The sequence below is a fragment of the Bufo gargarizans genome, chromosome 2 (assembly GCF_014858855.1).
Source record: "Bufo gargarizans isolate SCDJY-AF-19 chromosome 2, ASM1485885v1, whole genome shotgun sequence".
Classification (NCBI taxonomy): Eukaryota; Metazoa; Chordata; class Amphibia; order Anura; family Bufonidae; genus Bufo; species Bufo gargarizans.
This window is the reverse complement of record NC_058081.1, coordinates 682,743,183-682,755,238: the sequence shown is the minus strand read 5'-3', so window position 1 is coordinate 682,755,238 and position 12,056 is coordinate 682,743,183. Positions and strand designations below refer to the sequence as shown.

Genomic DNA, 12,056 nt, shown 5'->3' with positions numbered 1-12,056 from the left:
GTTGGTAGAAAGTGGGGGAGGGGAGGGGGCAACACAGGGGATCTGGATGAATGGTTAAAATGGCAGCGTAGGGCAACTGGCACAGACAGTGTTTTGCAGAGTGACGTTTGGCCTGTAAACGAGTTCACTGACGTGCAAAGTAAGTCTGGATTCTCCTGCTTCTTCTGAAGAGGACCTTTTATGATAGAAATGGAAGCATTGGAAATGTCTTGAAGTCTTTGCACAGGTTAACTTCTACCAGTGTGTCAAGAAAAAAAAAAAAAAAAAAAGCAATAAAAAATAAAATAAAATAAAAAAAAGCAGTCCAATTGAAGTCTGTTTAAAACGGCTTCTCATGGGTCAACACACACTTCACACTCCTCTCGTAGTGATTTTTTTTAATAAATAAACAATTCACATTAACAGCTACACCTTGACATTTTTTTTGTTTGATGGTTGTGATAAAAGCCAGCTCACCCTTTTTCCACAACCCCACCCTGCAGCCTGTCAGCCCTCCTCCGAATTCAGTATTTTCTATTATTGGTATGGCTTTAATTTTACATGAAAGAATCATCAAGAGCTTGCTGCTGTACTCTGAGGGACACAAACGCCTAACATCGCACTCTCTTCAGTTTCCGTCCTGTTTCGGATATGAGGTGGTCCAACCATGCTGGATGTGTTGCTAGAGTAGGGATAATTCAGAGGCACACCAGAATCGTTATGCCCACTGACTGTTCTAGTCCGAAAAGCAGAAACCCCTAAGTGTAAGTTTGAGGAGCCAAACGGAGTGCAGTCTAAGCTAGGGTGGTGTGGGTGCAATGAAGAGGAAGACTGGGGGTGTCTGTGTCCCAAGCTGAGCTCCATAGACTCTGGGATTTGCGGAGAAGAGGAGGTGATGAGCTGCCGATGGTAGTGTGGCCGGTTAACATGATGATACAGCGGGTGGGGGTGATGTGGTTCGTTTCCATGAAAATGTTGCGGCTGACTGGGAGTAGGCTTGTGAGGTAAGATCTGAGGGTAGGAATCGCTGTTTGTGATTGGAACATCTCCGCCAGCCCACAGTCTTATCTGCTGCTGAGAATGAGCCTGGAGAGATGAGAAAAAGAACACACATTAACCACTTGACAGTCACATTAGAATTGGAAAAACCCTCCCAAAAAGTCACTTTTATTGTAGATTTAGAATTTATGTCTGAAGTTAATTAAACTTCTTTGCAACAAAACAGATTTTTGCCAGAACGAGTAACATTTCCCCCCCCCTTCTGTGTTCCGGCAGTCATGTTTATTTTTTTCTTCAACTTCGCTATTGAAGACCTGGAATTTTGCGAGCTACAACCATGACGCTGCCAAATTTATATACTTTTTTACCATTCCCCCTGCAGCCTATCAGCTCCTTCACTGCTCCTGAGATTACAGTAAGGGTCCATTCAGACGTACCTAAGTGTTTTGCAGTCTGCACATGACTGGCTCTGTGATAGAAATGCCTATAGGACTTGCTCTATCTTTTATGCGGGGCCGCGGAACAGAACTACGGATACAGACAGCACACTGTGTGCTGTCTGCATCTTTTGCGGCCCCATTGAAATGAACGGGTCTGCAATTTCGCAGAACGGATGTGGACCCTGAACAACAGACATCTGAATGGACCCTCAGTTGAAAGGGGAAGGACTGCTTTCCCTCTTCATATCTTGGGTTGGATAGCAGCTAGAGATATGGTCTTGTTTTATAGCTTAGATTTTCAGCTTCCAACATTATCTCCACTATATCAGGAGCTACATAACCGCTGTTAGAATATGGGTCGGGACTGGAAGCAACTGGAACCTCTTCCTGTACGCTGCTGTCCGAGCTCTGCTCAGGCCGAACGGTCAAGCCATTATCTCAAAGCTCGAGCAGAGCTCAGGTACATCAGTGAGGTAGCAATAAACCAACTATCATAGGTCTGAAGTTTTGTCATAAATAAAGTACTGACCACTTTCTCATTTGATATTTTAATCTCACGTTCTAGTAAGTGCTAGGTCACAAGATTTACCAGGGTTTACCAAGACTAACTCAGGATAGGTCAATAGTACCTGATCGGTGGGGGTCTGACACCCGGGACCCCCACCGATCAGCTGTTTGAGAAGGTACTGGCGCACCTGTGAGCACTGTGGCCTCCTCTTGGCTGTGTTTGGTATTGCACTCAAAACCCCTTTAAGGCTCTTTTCACACTATGCTGAACGTTTTCACAGGCCCCCATGTCATATTGGGTCAGCATACCTTTTATTCACTGTATCAGAAAGCGTAGGCAGCTATGCTTTCTTATACAGAAGTACACAGTAAAAAAGAAAAACACCTATACAAAATCAATGGCTGACGTATGCCTAAATGTCAGGGAATATTCACGGGACGTGAACAGAGCCTAATTAATAAAAGTTATGTAATAAATCAGTGGCACAGGGATGCATCTGAAGAACGCGTTAGTCAGCGTCTCCCTAGCACAAAATTGTTCCTTACAAAAAGATATATTCTCTTTAATGGGAGAATAGGGTTAATAAACATCAGTCTTCTAGAGCAGTGTATACAGCCAAGAGACGGGACCTCTCCCTACCTATGACGGATGATAAGTCATCTGGTTATTAAACACACTGATGCGCCAGTACACTCACTAAGATGGCACGTCCAATATGGAAGCCATCAATCTTCTGTATACAATGAAAGAAAAATCCCCCTATTGTGGAGACCTGTGTATATAGCGCAGTCTGTGCAAACTCCCAGTAGGAAAAGTCTTGTACACACATTACTCATGAAGCCTTTTCTCGACCACATCTGGGAGACTAACCAGCAGACAGCACACCACTTGTGAAGGTAAATATTCATACACTGCTATTACTACAGGGATGAAGGCGGCCATTTTCAATATAGCCTTCACAGCTTTAGGCCTCTTTCACACTACAGTATGTCCATTTCAGTGTTTTGCGGTCCGTTTTTCACGGATCCGTTGTTCCGTTTCCGTTGTGGTTCCGTTTCCGTTCCGTTGTTCCGTTCCGTTTTTCCGTATGGCATATACAGTATACAGTAATTACATAGAAAAAATTGGGCTGGGCATAACATTTTCAATAGATGGTTCAGAAAAAACGGAACGGAAACGGAAGACATACGGATACATTTCCGTATGTGTTCCGTTTTTTTTGCGGACCCATTGACTTGAATGGAGCCACGGACCGTGATTTGCGGGCAATAATAGGACATGTTCTATCTTTCAACGGAACGGAAAAACGGAAATACGGAAAGCATACGGAACACATTCCGTTTTTTTTGCGGAACCATTGAAATGAATGGTTCCGTATACGGACCGTATACGGAACGCAAAAAACGGACCGCAAAACGGAAAAAAAAAACGGTAGTGTGAAAGAGGCCTTACAAGGTGTCTCCTGCCCAGCAATGACAGACATGACTATCAGCAGCACTGGAGCAGGGAAATCAAATGGCAATATCTCAAAACCAATTGTTTCCTTTGTTATAATATTGAACCCACCCAAAAACTGCAGTCATAGAAAGCCAAAGCACTTACCTGTGGACTCTGCATCTCATAATCTGTGTGGGCAACAGCACTGTTATAGTATCTGTTGCTGTACCGGTAATTGCGGTTATCGTTAGAAGAGCCACTTGATCCTCCTGCAGTAAAGAAGAACATGTATTAGGAGAGAGAATACCAGATGACAGAAGCTAGTCAGCGCGTTCTGCTAAGAGTCTACTAATGGTGGCTGATGCCTCCTTCTAGGGAAGAGGATAATTTTTTGGTCACCTCCTCCCAAAGCCCTTTTGAGAAGTGTTTAACATACGCAGAAAAGTTTTGTTTGAAGTGAATATTGAATCAGATTAAGTTTTGAAATATGGATTAAAATAAAAAAAATGCTAGTCTTATACTTCACAAAACATTTTGAGGTCATGTACAAAATCTAGAAGTATGAAACCAAGGATTGGCAGAGATAGAGTGGTTGCAGAAGTTGTCCACAGAAAAAATAAATAAAAAAATTATAAATAAATCCGCAGATCCCCATAGTAATTATGGTCTTGTATCCTTGCAGTGCCATCACCAGCACACAGGACCCACTGACATGAGTGGGCACTATATGTAACGCAAAGATGCCCAAGCTGTAGCCTCCCAACTGTTACAAGACTACAACTCCCAGCATGCCCCGATAGCTGTAGGCTGTCGCGGCATGATGGAAGTTGTAGCTTTACAACAGCTGGACGGCAGCAGGTTTGGTATCCCTGATGTAAAGCATCTGCTCTTGGTTCTACATGAGGGACTCTCCGCTCTTCATTCAGCTGTTGGGAATCCCGGAAACTGCTTTATACCAGACGAGGTGCTGCCATTTCTGACTGGATTTTCTCCATTCACTTCAATGGGGAGAAGAAAATCCGCACCAAATGATGCGGACTGTCCACGCAGATTTCCCTGCAAACACCCGCGGATTTCAAGGCGGATTTTCTGCACATAAATCATTAACATGTGCATTTACCCTAAGGCCCCTTGCAGACGAGCGTGAGCGGATTAGATCCGGATGAGTTCAGTGAAAAATGCACGATTTCGCAAGCAAGTTCATTCAGTTTTGTTTGCGATCGCGTTCAGTTTTTCAGTTTTAAATCGCGCAGGTGCAATGTAAATTAATGCATTTTGCACCCGCATGATAAAAAAAACTGAAGGTTTATAAACATCATCTCTTAGCAACCCTCAGTGAAAAACGCATTGCAGTCGCACTTGCTTGCGGATGTGATTTTTTACGCAGCACCGTTTATTTCTATGGGGCCCAGGCTGCGTGAAAAACGCTGAATATAGAACATGCTGCCATTTTCACGCATCGCAGAACTGATCAATGAAAACTAATGTTCATGTACACAGACCCATTGAAACGAATTGGTCCGGATTCCGTGCGGGTGCTATGAGTTCTCATCACGCAGTGCACATGCGCGGAATACTCGCTCGTGTGCAAGGCCTCATGCACACAAACATATTTTGTTTCAGAGTCAGTTCCATTATCTTTGCGGATAGGATTTCAATGGGTCCGCCAAGAAAAAAAAAAACTGAGGTACGCAATGTGCATTCCATTTGTCCGTTCTGTACAAAATAAAAAGTTTTTGTCTACAGAGCTCTGCGAAGGTTTTTTTGTTGTTGCCAGGATGAGCTTCTAGTATTTATTGGGTACATTTAAGGGTACATAAAAATGTAGTATTTTTAGTTTTTTTTTTCCTTACTGCATTCATGGTGCACAAAAAATATTTTTATATCTTAATAGTTTGGGTATTTTTGGACACTGCGATACCTGTTTTTTTAACTCTAATTTTATGTGTTGGGAAAAGGGTGTGAGATTAGAATTTTTATTCGTCGTCAGTCGTCATTGATGCCATGTGCTGGGTGTATTCTACAGCCGGCACTCGTCCCCTATGGAGCAGGACCAGCTGATGACCCTGCTCCATACACCTCTACTTCCCCACTGATGTACTATTACATCAAAGAGTGTAAAGAGGTACTGATACCAAATACTGACCGAATGTGCAAAATAATTGATGTGCTGCTGTTACATTTCTTATATATTCTTTCATCATACATTCCCATTTAGTGTTGATCAAATCAACTGTCGGATCATAGATCTGAAGTCGATTCGTTGTAACACTCAATTTTAATGCTGTAGGGAAACCTGTCTCCGTACAGTATTAAAACCCATTGCCTCCATGGAGGCCAAATTCTTTTCAACTGAAGCCATGCAAGACTTCAGTGAATGAGTTCAGTATTCATTTCTACATCTTAAAAAACACTTCAAATTCAGAATCTGAAGTCGGGTTTGATACAGGCTGGTACCTGGGTATCAAAAAAGACTTTGGATTGCTAACTGAATACCACATTCATTCACTAAAGTCTTACGAGACTTCGGGTGAAATGAATTTTGCCTCAGAGCCAATACATTTTAATACTGTACAGATACAGGTCTCCCTACAGTATTAGAACAAATCAATTTGCTCAAGACTAATTCCCATCCTTAGCATGGTGTCCAAAATGACCACACGGTGCATATTAGAGCTCTTTCACACACAAAACACAAAATTATCTTTTGGTTAGCCACAGACTGTAGCAACCAGAACATAAATTTGCTTGGGCTGTACAAATCGTTGCGTTTCTTTTCAGCTAGCACATGCGATACCTCACCTGAGCTGGACACAGAACTAGTTGTACTGGTTGAGTGACTATGGTCCATTGCAGGGCTTGTAGAGTTACTGTTACTTGTATTTGTCCCTTCATCTGTCGTTTTCTTGAAGAAATTGTGCTGGAGCGCATAAAAAGGGGTAATCCTAGTTTTAGGGTCATAATCCAACATCCGTAAAATTAAATCTTTAAATTTGAGATAATCTGATGGCGAATGTCCCTGTTCTCCTCCTCTGCGTCCACCGGGACCACCAGTTTCTACACCCAGAACTTCATGGAGCCTACGAGTTCCTGGCACTTTGTAGTCCTAAAACAAAGCAGAACCCAGAAGATTACAGACAAGACAGATGCAATGAAGCAAAAACTCATTCTTTCCATCTACGGTTCATTAACATTAATATTTGATTTATTAAAGGGGCTGTGCCAAGATTTCCCCTAACAGTTTACGGGATAACCACCTGACAATGGGAGTCCTCACTACTGGGACACCACCAATCCAGAGAATGGGGGTTCCATTCCCTGATGGGGTGGGCAGGTCAGTCTCTATTGGACTGTCGGAAACAGGCGAGCACTGTACACCTTTACCTCCAACAGTCCCATAGAGAATAATAAATGGAGCAGCGGGGCACATGGTCTACCTGGTGCTCCAACAGTATTGGGGAATGAGACAACCATTCTCAGGACTGGCCGATCAGTTATTTATCCCCTAACCTATGGATAGGGGATAATGTGACAACTTGGCACATGACCCAATGAAACATGGAAAAAATAAATCTTAAATACCTATAAATCATACAAGATATCAGCATATTCTAGTCATGTGATCACAAAGAAACTAACAATGTAGAGTCTTGCAGAATTTATTATACAAATTTACCTTCTTGATATCTTTATTTTTCTTTACAGTCCACGTTCCTTCAGGAAGTTTGTCAAAGTATTTCCGTGCCTTTGGGGCCTGATCCAACATGTGGTTTGGGGGAGTTCCCAGGACTTCTACTATTTTGTTCATCTGATCCACCTTTGTGAGCCACAAAAAAAATACATGTGTAAGAGCACTCAAAATTACTTAAGTTTTTAATTTTTGTAAAAAAAATTATAATTACACAGACAAACTTAATACTAGTAGGTGTACAATTTCACACAGTCCATAGTTTCTACAGAAAATCACAATTTCTTACCTCATTGGATCCGCTGAATAAAGGTTCTCCCGTGTGCATTTCCACCAAAATACACCCTAAAGACCACATGTCTATAGCCAGGTCGTACGGCATCCCCAGTAACACCTCAGGTGACCGATAAAAGCGGCTTTGAATATACTGGTAGATCTTTAAAATAATAATAATAATACTTCAGGTTACTGGACGTTAAAGAATTGTTCCCTTCTTTCAACACTTCTACTGCAAGCAGGACTGGTCCTCTCACAAGGCGCCCTGAACAGCTGCCCAGCGAGCTGGCGACAGACTAGTAATTACCACCAACATCTGTACTCAATGGGACCAAACGACTAACATATTTTCTGTTATTATTTTGGCACAGCAGATAAACACAATGGTTTGACAAATTCATAAAGTGCCTTTGAGGCAGATAACCAGAAAGGTCAGATTCAGAATAGTGCATTACTGCTAGCTATAGAGGTTTGGGAGAAATGCCTGAAGTTGTATGGGTTTAGATTATAGGCTCTTTTACACGGGCCTATAAGCAGCGAAACAAGTGCTCATTCCCAACCACTGCCCCATGTAATAGGGTGGTGATCGACTGACAGAGGAGTAAGGCCTCCCGCACTTGAACGTGTGCTTCCCGTTGCCAGATCCGCAATACCCGGGCACAGTTCAGAGATGCGGACCCGTTCACTTCAAATCCGGAGATGCGGAAAGGAACCCTACAGAAGCACTACGGAGTGCTTCCGTGAGGTTTCGTCCCGTACTTCCGTTCCGCAGAAAGATACGATATGTTCTATCTTTTTGTGGAACGGCCGGATCGCGGACCCATTAAAGTGAATAGGTCCGCGATCCGCTGCGGTGTTCGTGCATTGCGGGCCGCAACACGGCCACGGGGCGCACACGTTTGTGTGCAGGAGGCCTAAATGTTATTTGTCAGATCTGATCTTGTAAGCAGGGCTATCAATAATAACTTCTTCACCGTGTCCAATCATTGCACAGCAAAAACTGAAGTAATAATGAGCGCCAATCAGCACTCGTTAAGGGCAGAAAATCTGCTTATGTAAAAGGATCCTTAGCACGGTCACAACACAAAGCTATATGAAGTCTATGTCTACTTGACTACTTGAGAAAGTTTAAGGTCCTCCTAAAACGAGTCAGTCACTTTCGTGACAGTTGCCATCTATGACAGGCTCTCTCTGGGCCATGACTGTAATCCCACAACATGAAAGAAACTTCCTAGACAACACATACCCTTTGTCCAAGCTGACAGGAGCTGCCAAAGTCCACAATTTTGATGGCACTGCGTTTTGGGTTACATAGAAGAATGTTCTCAGGTTTCAGGTCACAATGAATGATACTGAGCTCAGGAGTGGCCAAGAAGAGCAGAGCGGTGCAAAGTTGCTGAGCAAACTTTCGGGTCAGGTTTAGAGAGACTCCACGGAAGTTTGTATTTCTTAAAAGGTCGTACAAGTTGTAAGATAATAACTCGAACACCAGACAAAGATGGTTCCGAAACATAAAGTGTCGTTTTAAATGCACTGCAAAGGGAAAAAAAACAAAACACTTGTGACATTTCAGACCACAGAACGTACAATCAGCGCAAACGTAATACTGCACTGCAAAATCATATCCACAATCTACTTCAGGCAATCTTTAGGTACAGAAGTGTCAATGGTGTGTCGTATTTTACATAAGAGGTCACACATCAACGCTACGAGATGCAAGAGTTGGAGCGCACGTACTGCGAATATGGCCTCATGCACGCGACCGTTGTTTTGGTCCACATCCGAGCCGCAGTTTTGGCGGCTCGGATGCGGACCCATTCACTTCAATGGGGCCGCAAAATATGTGGACAGCATTCCGTGTGCTCTCCGCATCCGTTGCCCTGCAGAAAAAAATATTACCTGTCCTATTCTTGTCCGTTTTGCGGACAATAGGCAGTTAAATCAATGGCTGTCCGTGGCGTTCCGCAAATTGCGGAACACAAATGGACGCCATCTGTGTTTTGCGGATCTGCAATTTGCGGACCGCAAAACACACCACGGTCGTGTGCATGAGGATTATGACTTGACAGCTGCATCATGACATATCTGCATCGCCTTCAATTCTCAACTAGGAATAAAAAAAACTATTCACAAAGAGGCTGAATTTGTAAACATACACGTACTGTGTAATTCAGAAAAAAAGTGAATTAGGAAGGTGGGAATTGGAATTAAGGGGCTTGAGACGTAAACAGACAAAACTGCATAAGAGAAAAACACTGCATTTTTTTTCTCTTCCATTTATCTTGCCCAAAAAGCTGCAGCCAGATGTTACATGAAAACCTATAGTGAAATATAAAATCTACTGCCAAGTCTTTTTGTTTGTGGCATTGTACGGTTTTCTGTTGCATTTCTGGGCCAGCAACTTTTCCAAAATGCAGCATGCTTTAATTATGGTGCTTATTCTGCCATTTTTCCCCCATTTGTGTGAGGTAAAACCAACAAAGTTGATGACATTTTGAAAAATTTCCTCCACACTCGACAAAACAATCGGCAGAGGAAATTAACCTACGGTGTTGGTTTAATACACAGCAATTCAACCTACGCTGCGCATATCCGCCGTGTATTTCACCCTGTGCAGTGTGGTTTTACCCTAAAGGGCATACGTTAACTCGCAGCCGCACCAATTTCTCCAACTGTTGCTTTCATCTCAATGGGTCTTGCAGAAATCCAAGCACATCCTGCAGAAAGTGCTCCATTCAGATGTATGGAACTAATCTGCAACAAATCCATTGTGTCAAAATATTATACCCTAGGGCCTAGGGAATAGCGAGTCATTTTTTTGTGCAACTAAAATGTAGTTTCATTCTTTTGAATAGAATGCTCCAGAGGCAGACACATGGATTTCTGCAAGTCCCATTCACATGAATCGGACAGTTGCATAAATTTACGCCACATATCTGCCAGATTTAAACTTGCTCTTAAAGAACACAAGGACTAAGATTTTTTTCTTTTTTTATTCTTCTACTTTTATTACTGACGCCATAACTTCAGAGGAAAAAAAAAAACAGGAGGTCAGTCAGTACTTACCTATGTAATACTTCATTTCGGTGTCATGTTTGTTCATAAGCTCAAGTAGTCTCAGCTCTATCTGGGCCTGGTTCAAAAAAGCCTTCTTATTTTTAATGATTTTAATGGCTACCCATTCTTGATCATGGTGATCGTATGCTTTCACCACCTGAAAAACACATTTTAAGTTTAACATACTAAATATTTCAAAGTCTCTAGTAGCTGACAATAACCCAGTAAGTGTTAAAAAGTGCCGATCATTCATAGTATGTGGCGGTATAATTTAATCATGGACTAATACAGAATGCATCTTTGGGACAAGAAAATATGTAGTGACTGCTTAGTTGCAGATGCAATACAGGGGCTCAACCACTTTGACAGAATTTAAGTAACATTACTATTTGAAGGGGTCTTCCGAGATTTAAATACTGGATAAGTCATCAGTATATGATCGGTGGCGGTGTGACACCCAGAACCCCCACCGATCAGCTGTTGCCACCTTTTCCTAGGCCACTGATGACATGTTCATCCATCACATGGTCTGGGTGTAGCTAAGCCCCATAGAAGTGAATAGGGCCGAGTGTGATACCAAGTAACAGCCTCTATACAATGTACGGCGCTGTGCAGAGAGAAGGCCACGGCGCTACTGTGAGCACCAGTGCCTTCTCAAACAGCTGATCGGCAGGGGTCCTGGGTGTCAGACCCCCAAGGATCAGATACGGATGACGCATACAGAGGATAGATCATCAGCATTTATATCTTGAAAAACCATTTTAAAAAGTGAACGTTTCCCACCACAATGGTCACAGCCGGTGTGTATAGGAAAGGTAAAACCATAGTAAACCATGGACTTATATTATGACGGAATGAATAAGGGAATGCCTCTAAAGACATTCCGTCATAGAATTGTGTTATGGTCCATGGAAACACGGAATCCATAACGCAATTCACCTTTTACCACCAAAGTGTGAATGAATTTCATAAGCGAAAATTTGCTCATCTCTAATATTCACATTTTCTGTAATATATTTGTAGACATTTTACTACATTCTTTGGAGACAAGTATGCACAAATATTACAGTTGCCACAAAACATATCGCAGTATCAAAGCCATAAGCCACATGATAAAACTAGGAAATCAGGAGAATATGCCCTCGGCTATGTACGTAAGATACATTGCGATCAAGATTCGGTCAATAGCATTTTACTCATCACCGTATTAGGAGCATTTTCCGGATATTGCCTCAATCCACTTACCTGTCCAAAAGATCCTTTTCCAATCAGTGAATCTATTTCATATCGGTCCATCCACTTCTCTCCATTCTTAACTATGTAATCGTAGTTATCGTCATCAAACCCATCGTTGAACACTTTCCTTTCCTTCTTCGTGCTGGAGTCTTCAGGTGGCACTTGTTGGGCACGGCGCTTCTTTTTAGCATAATAGACCTGAGCAGACAAAAGCATTTGTTTAAAATCACAACTGCTCTTAACCAGACAAGGGCTCGACCAGCACCAGGCAGGACGCTAAAGCAGAAATTCTGCCCTTACATAAAAGGGGTCTCAATAAGTAGATGTGACAAGACATGGATTGCTAATGGGGTGCAGGCAAAGCGATGGCACCTTCCCACAATTGTGAAAAATAACACTTCTCAAATATGAATTCAGAAGATGAGTGATCACAACC

At 42.5% G+C, this 12,056-nt stretch overlaps 1 protein-coding gene across 2 annotated transcripts in view; it reads right to left on the bottom strand.

The window, feature by feature from the left end:
- Positions 1–362: 362 nt before the first annotated feature.
- The window catches only part of LOC122928967 (dual specificity tyrosine-phosphorylation-regulated kinase 1B-like), a 53,392-nt gene continuing 41,698 nt past the window's right edge, over positions 363–12,056 (bottom strand). For both annotated transcript variants that reach the window (XM_044282323.1, XM_044282322.1), the window contains exons 4-11: positions 11,630–11,818; positions 10,394–10,541; positions 8,574–8,860; positions 7,341–7,487; positions 7,040–7,180; positions 6,166–6,469; positions 3,529–3,632; positions 363–1,065 (exon numbers count right to left, since the gene is read on the bottom strand). In XM_044282323.1, the coding sequence (XP_044138258.1) occupies positions 553–1,065; positions 3,529–3,632; positions 6,166–6,469; positions 7,040–7,180; positions 7,341–7,487; positions 8,574–8,860; positions 10,394–10,541; positions 11,630–11,818 (1,833 nt within the window). In that variant the 3' untranslated portion in view covers positions 363–552. The remainder of the gene's footprint in view (positions 1,066–3,528; positions 3,633–6,165; positions 6,470–7,039; positions 7,181–7,340; positions 7,488–8,573; positions 8,861–10,393; positions 10,542–11,629; positions 11,819–12,056) is intronic.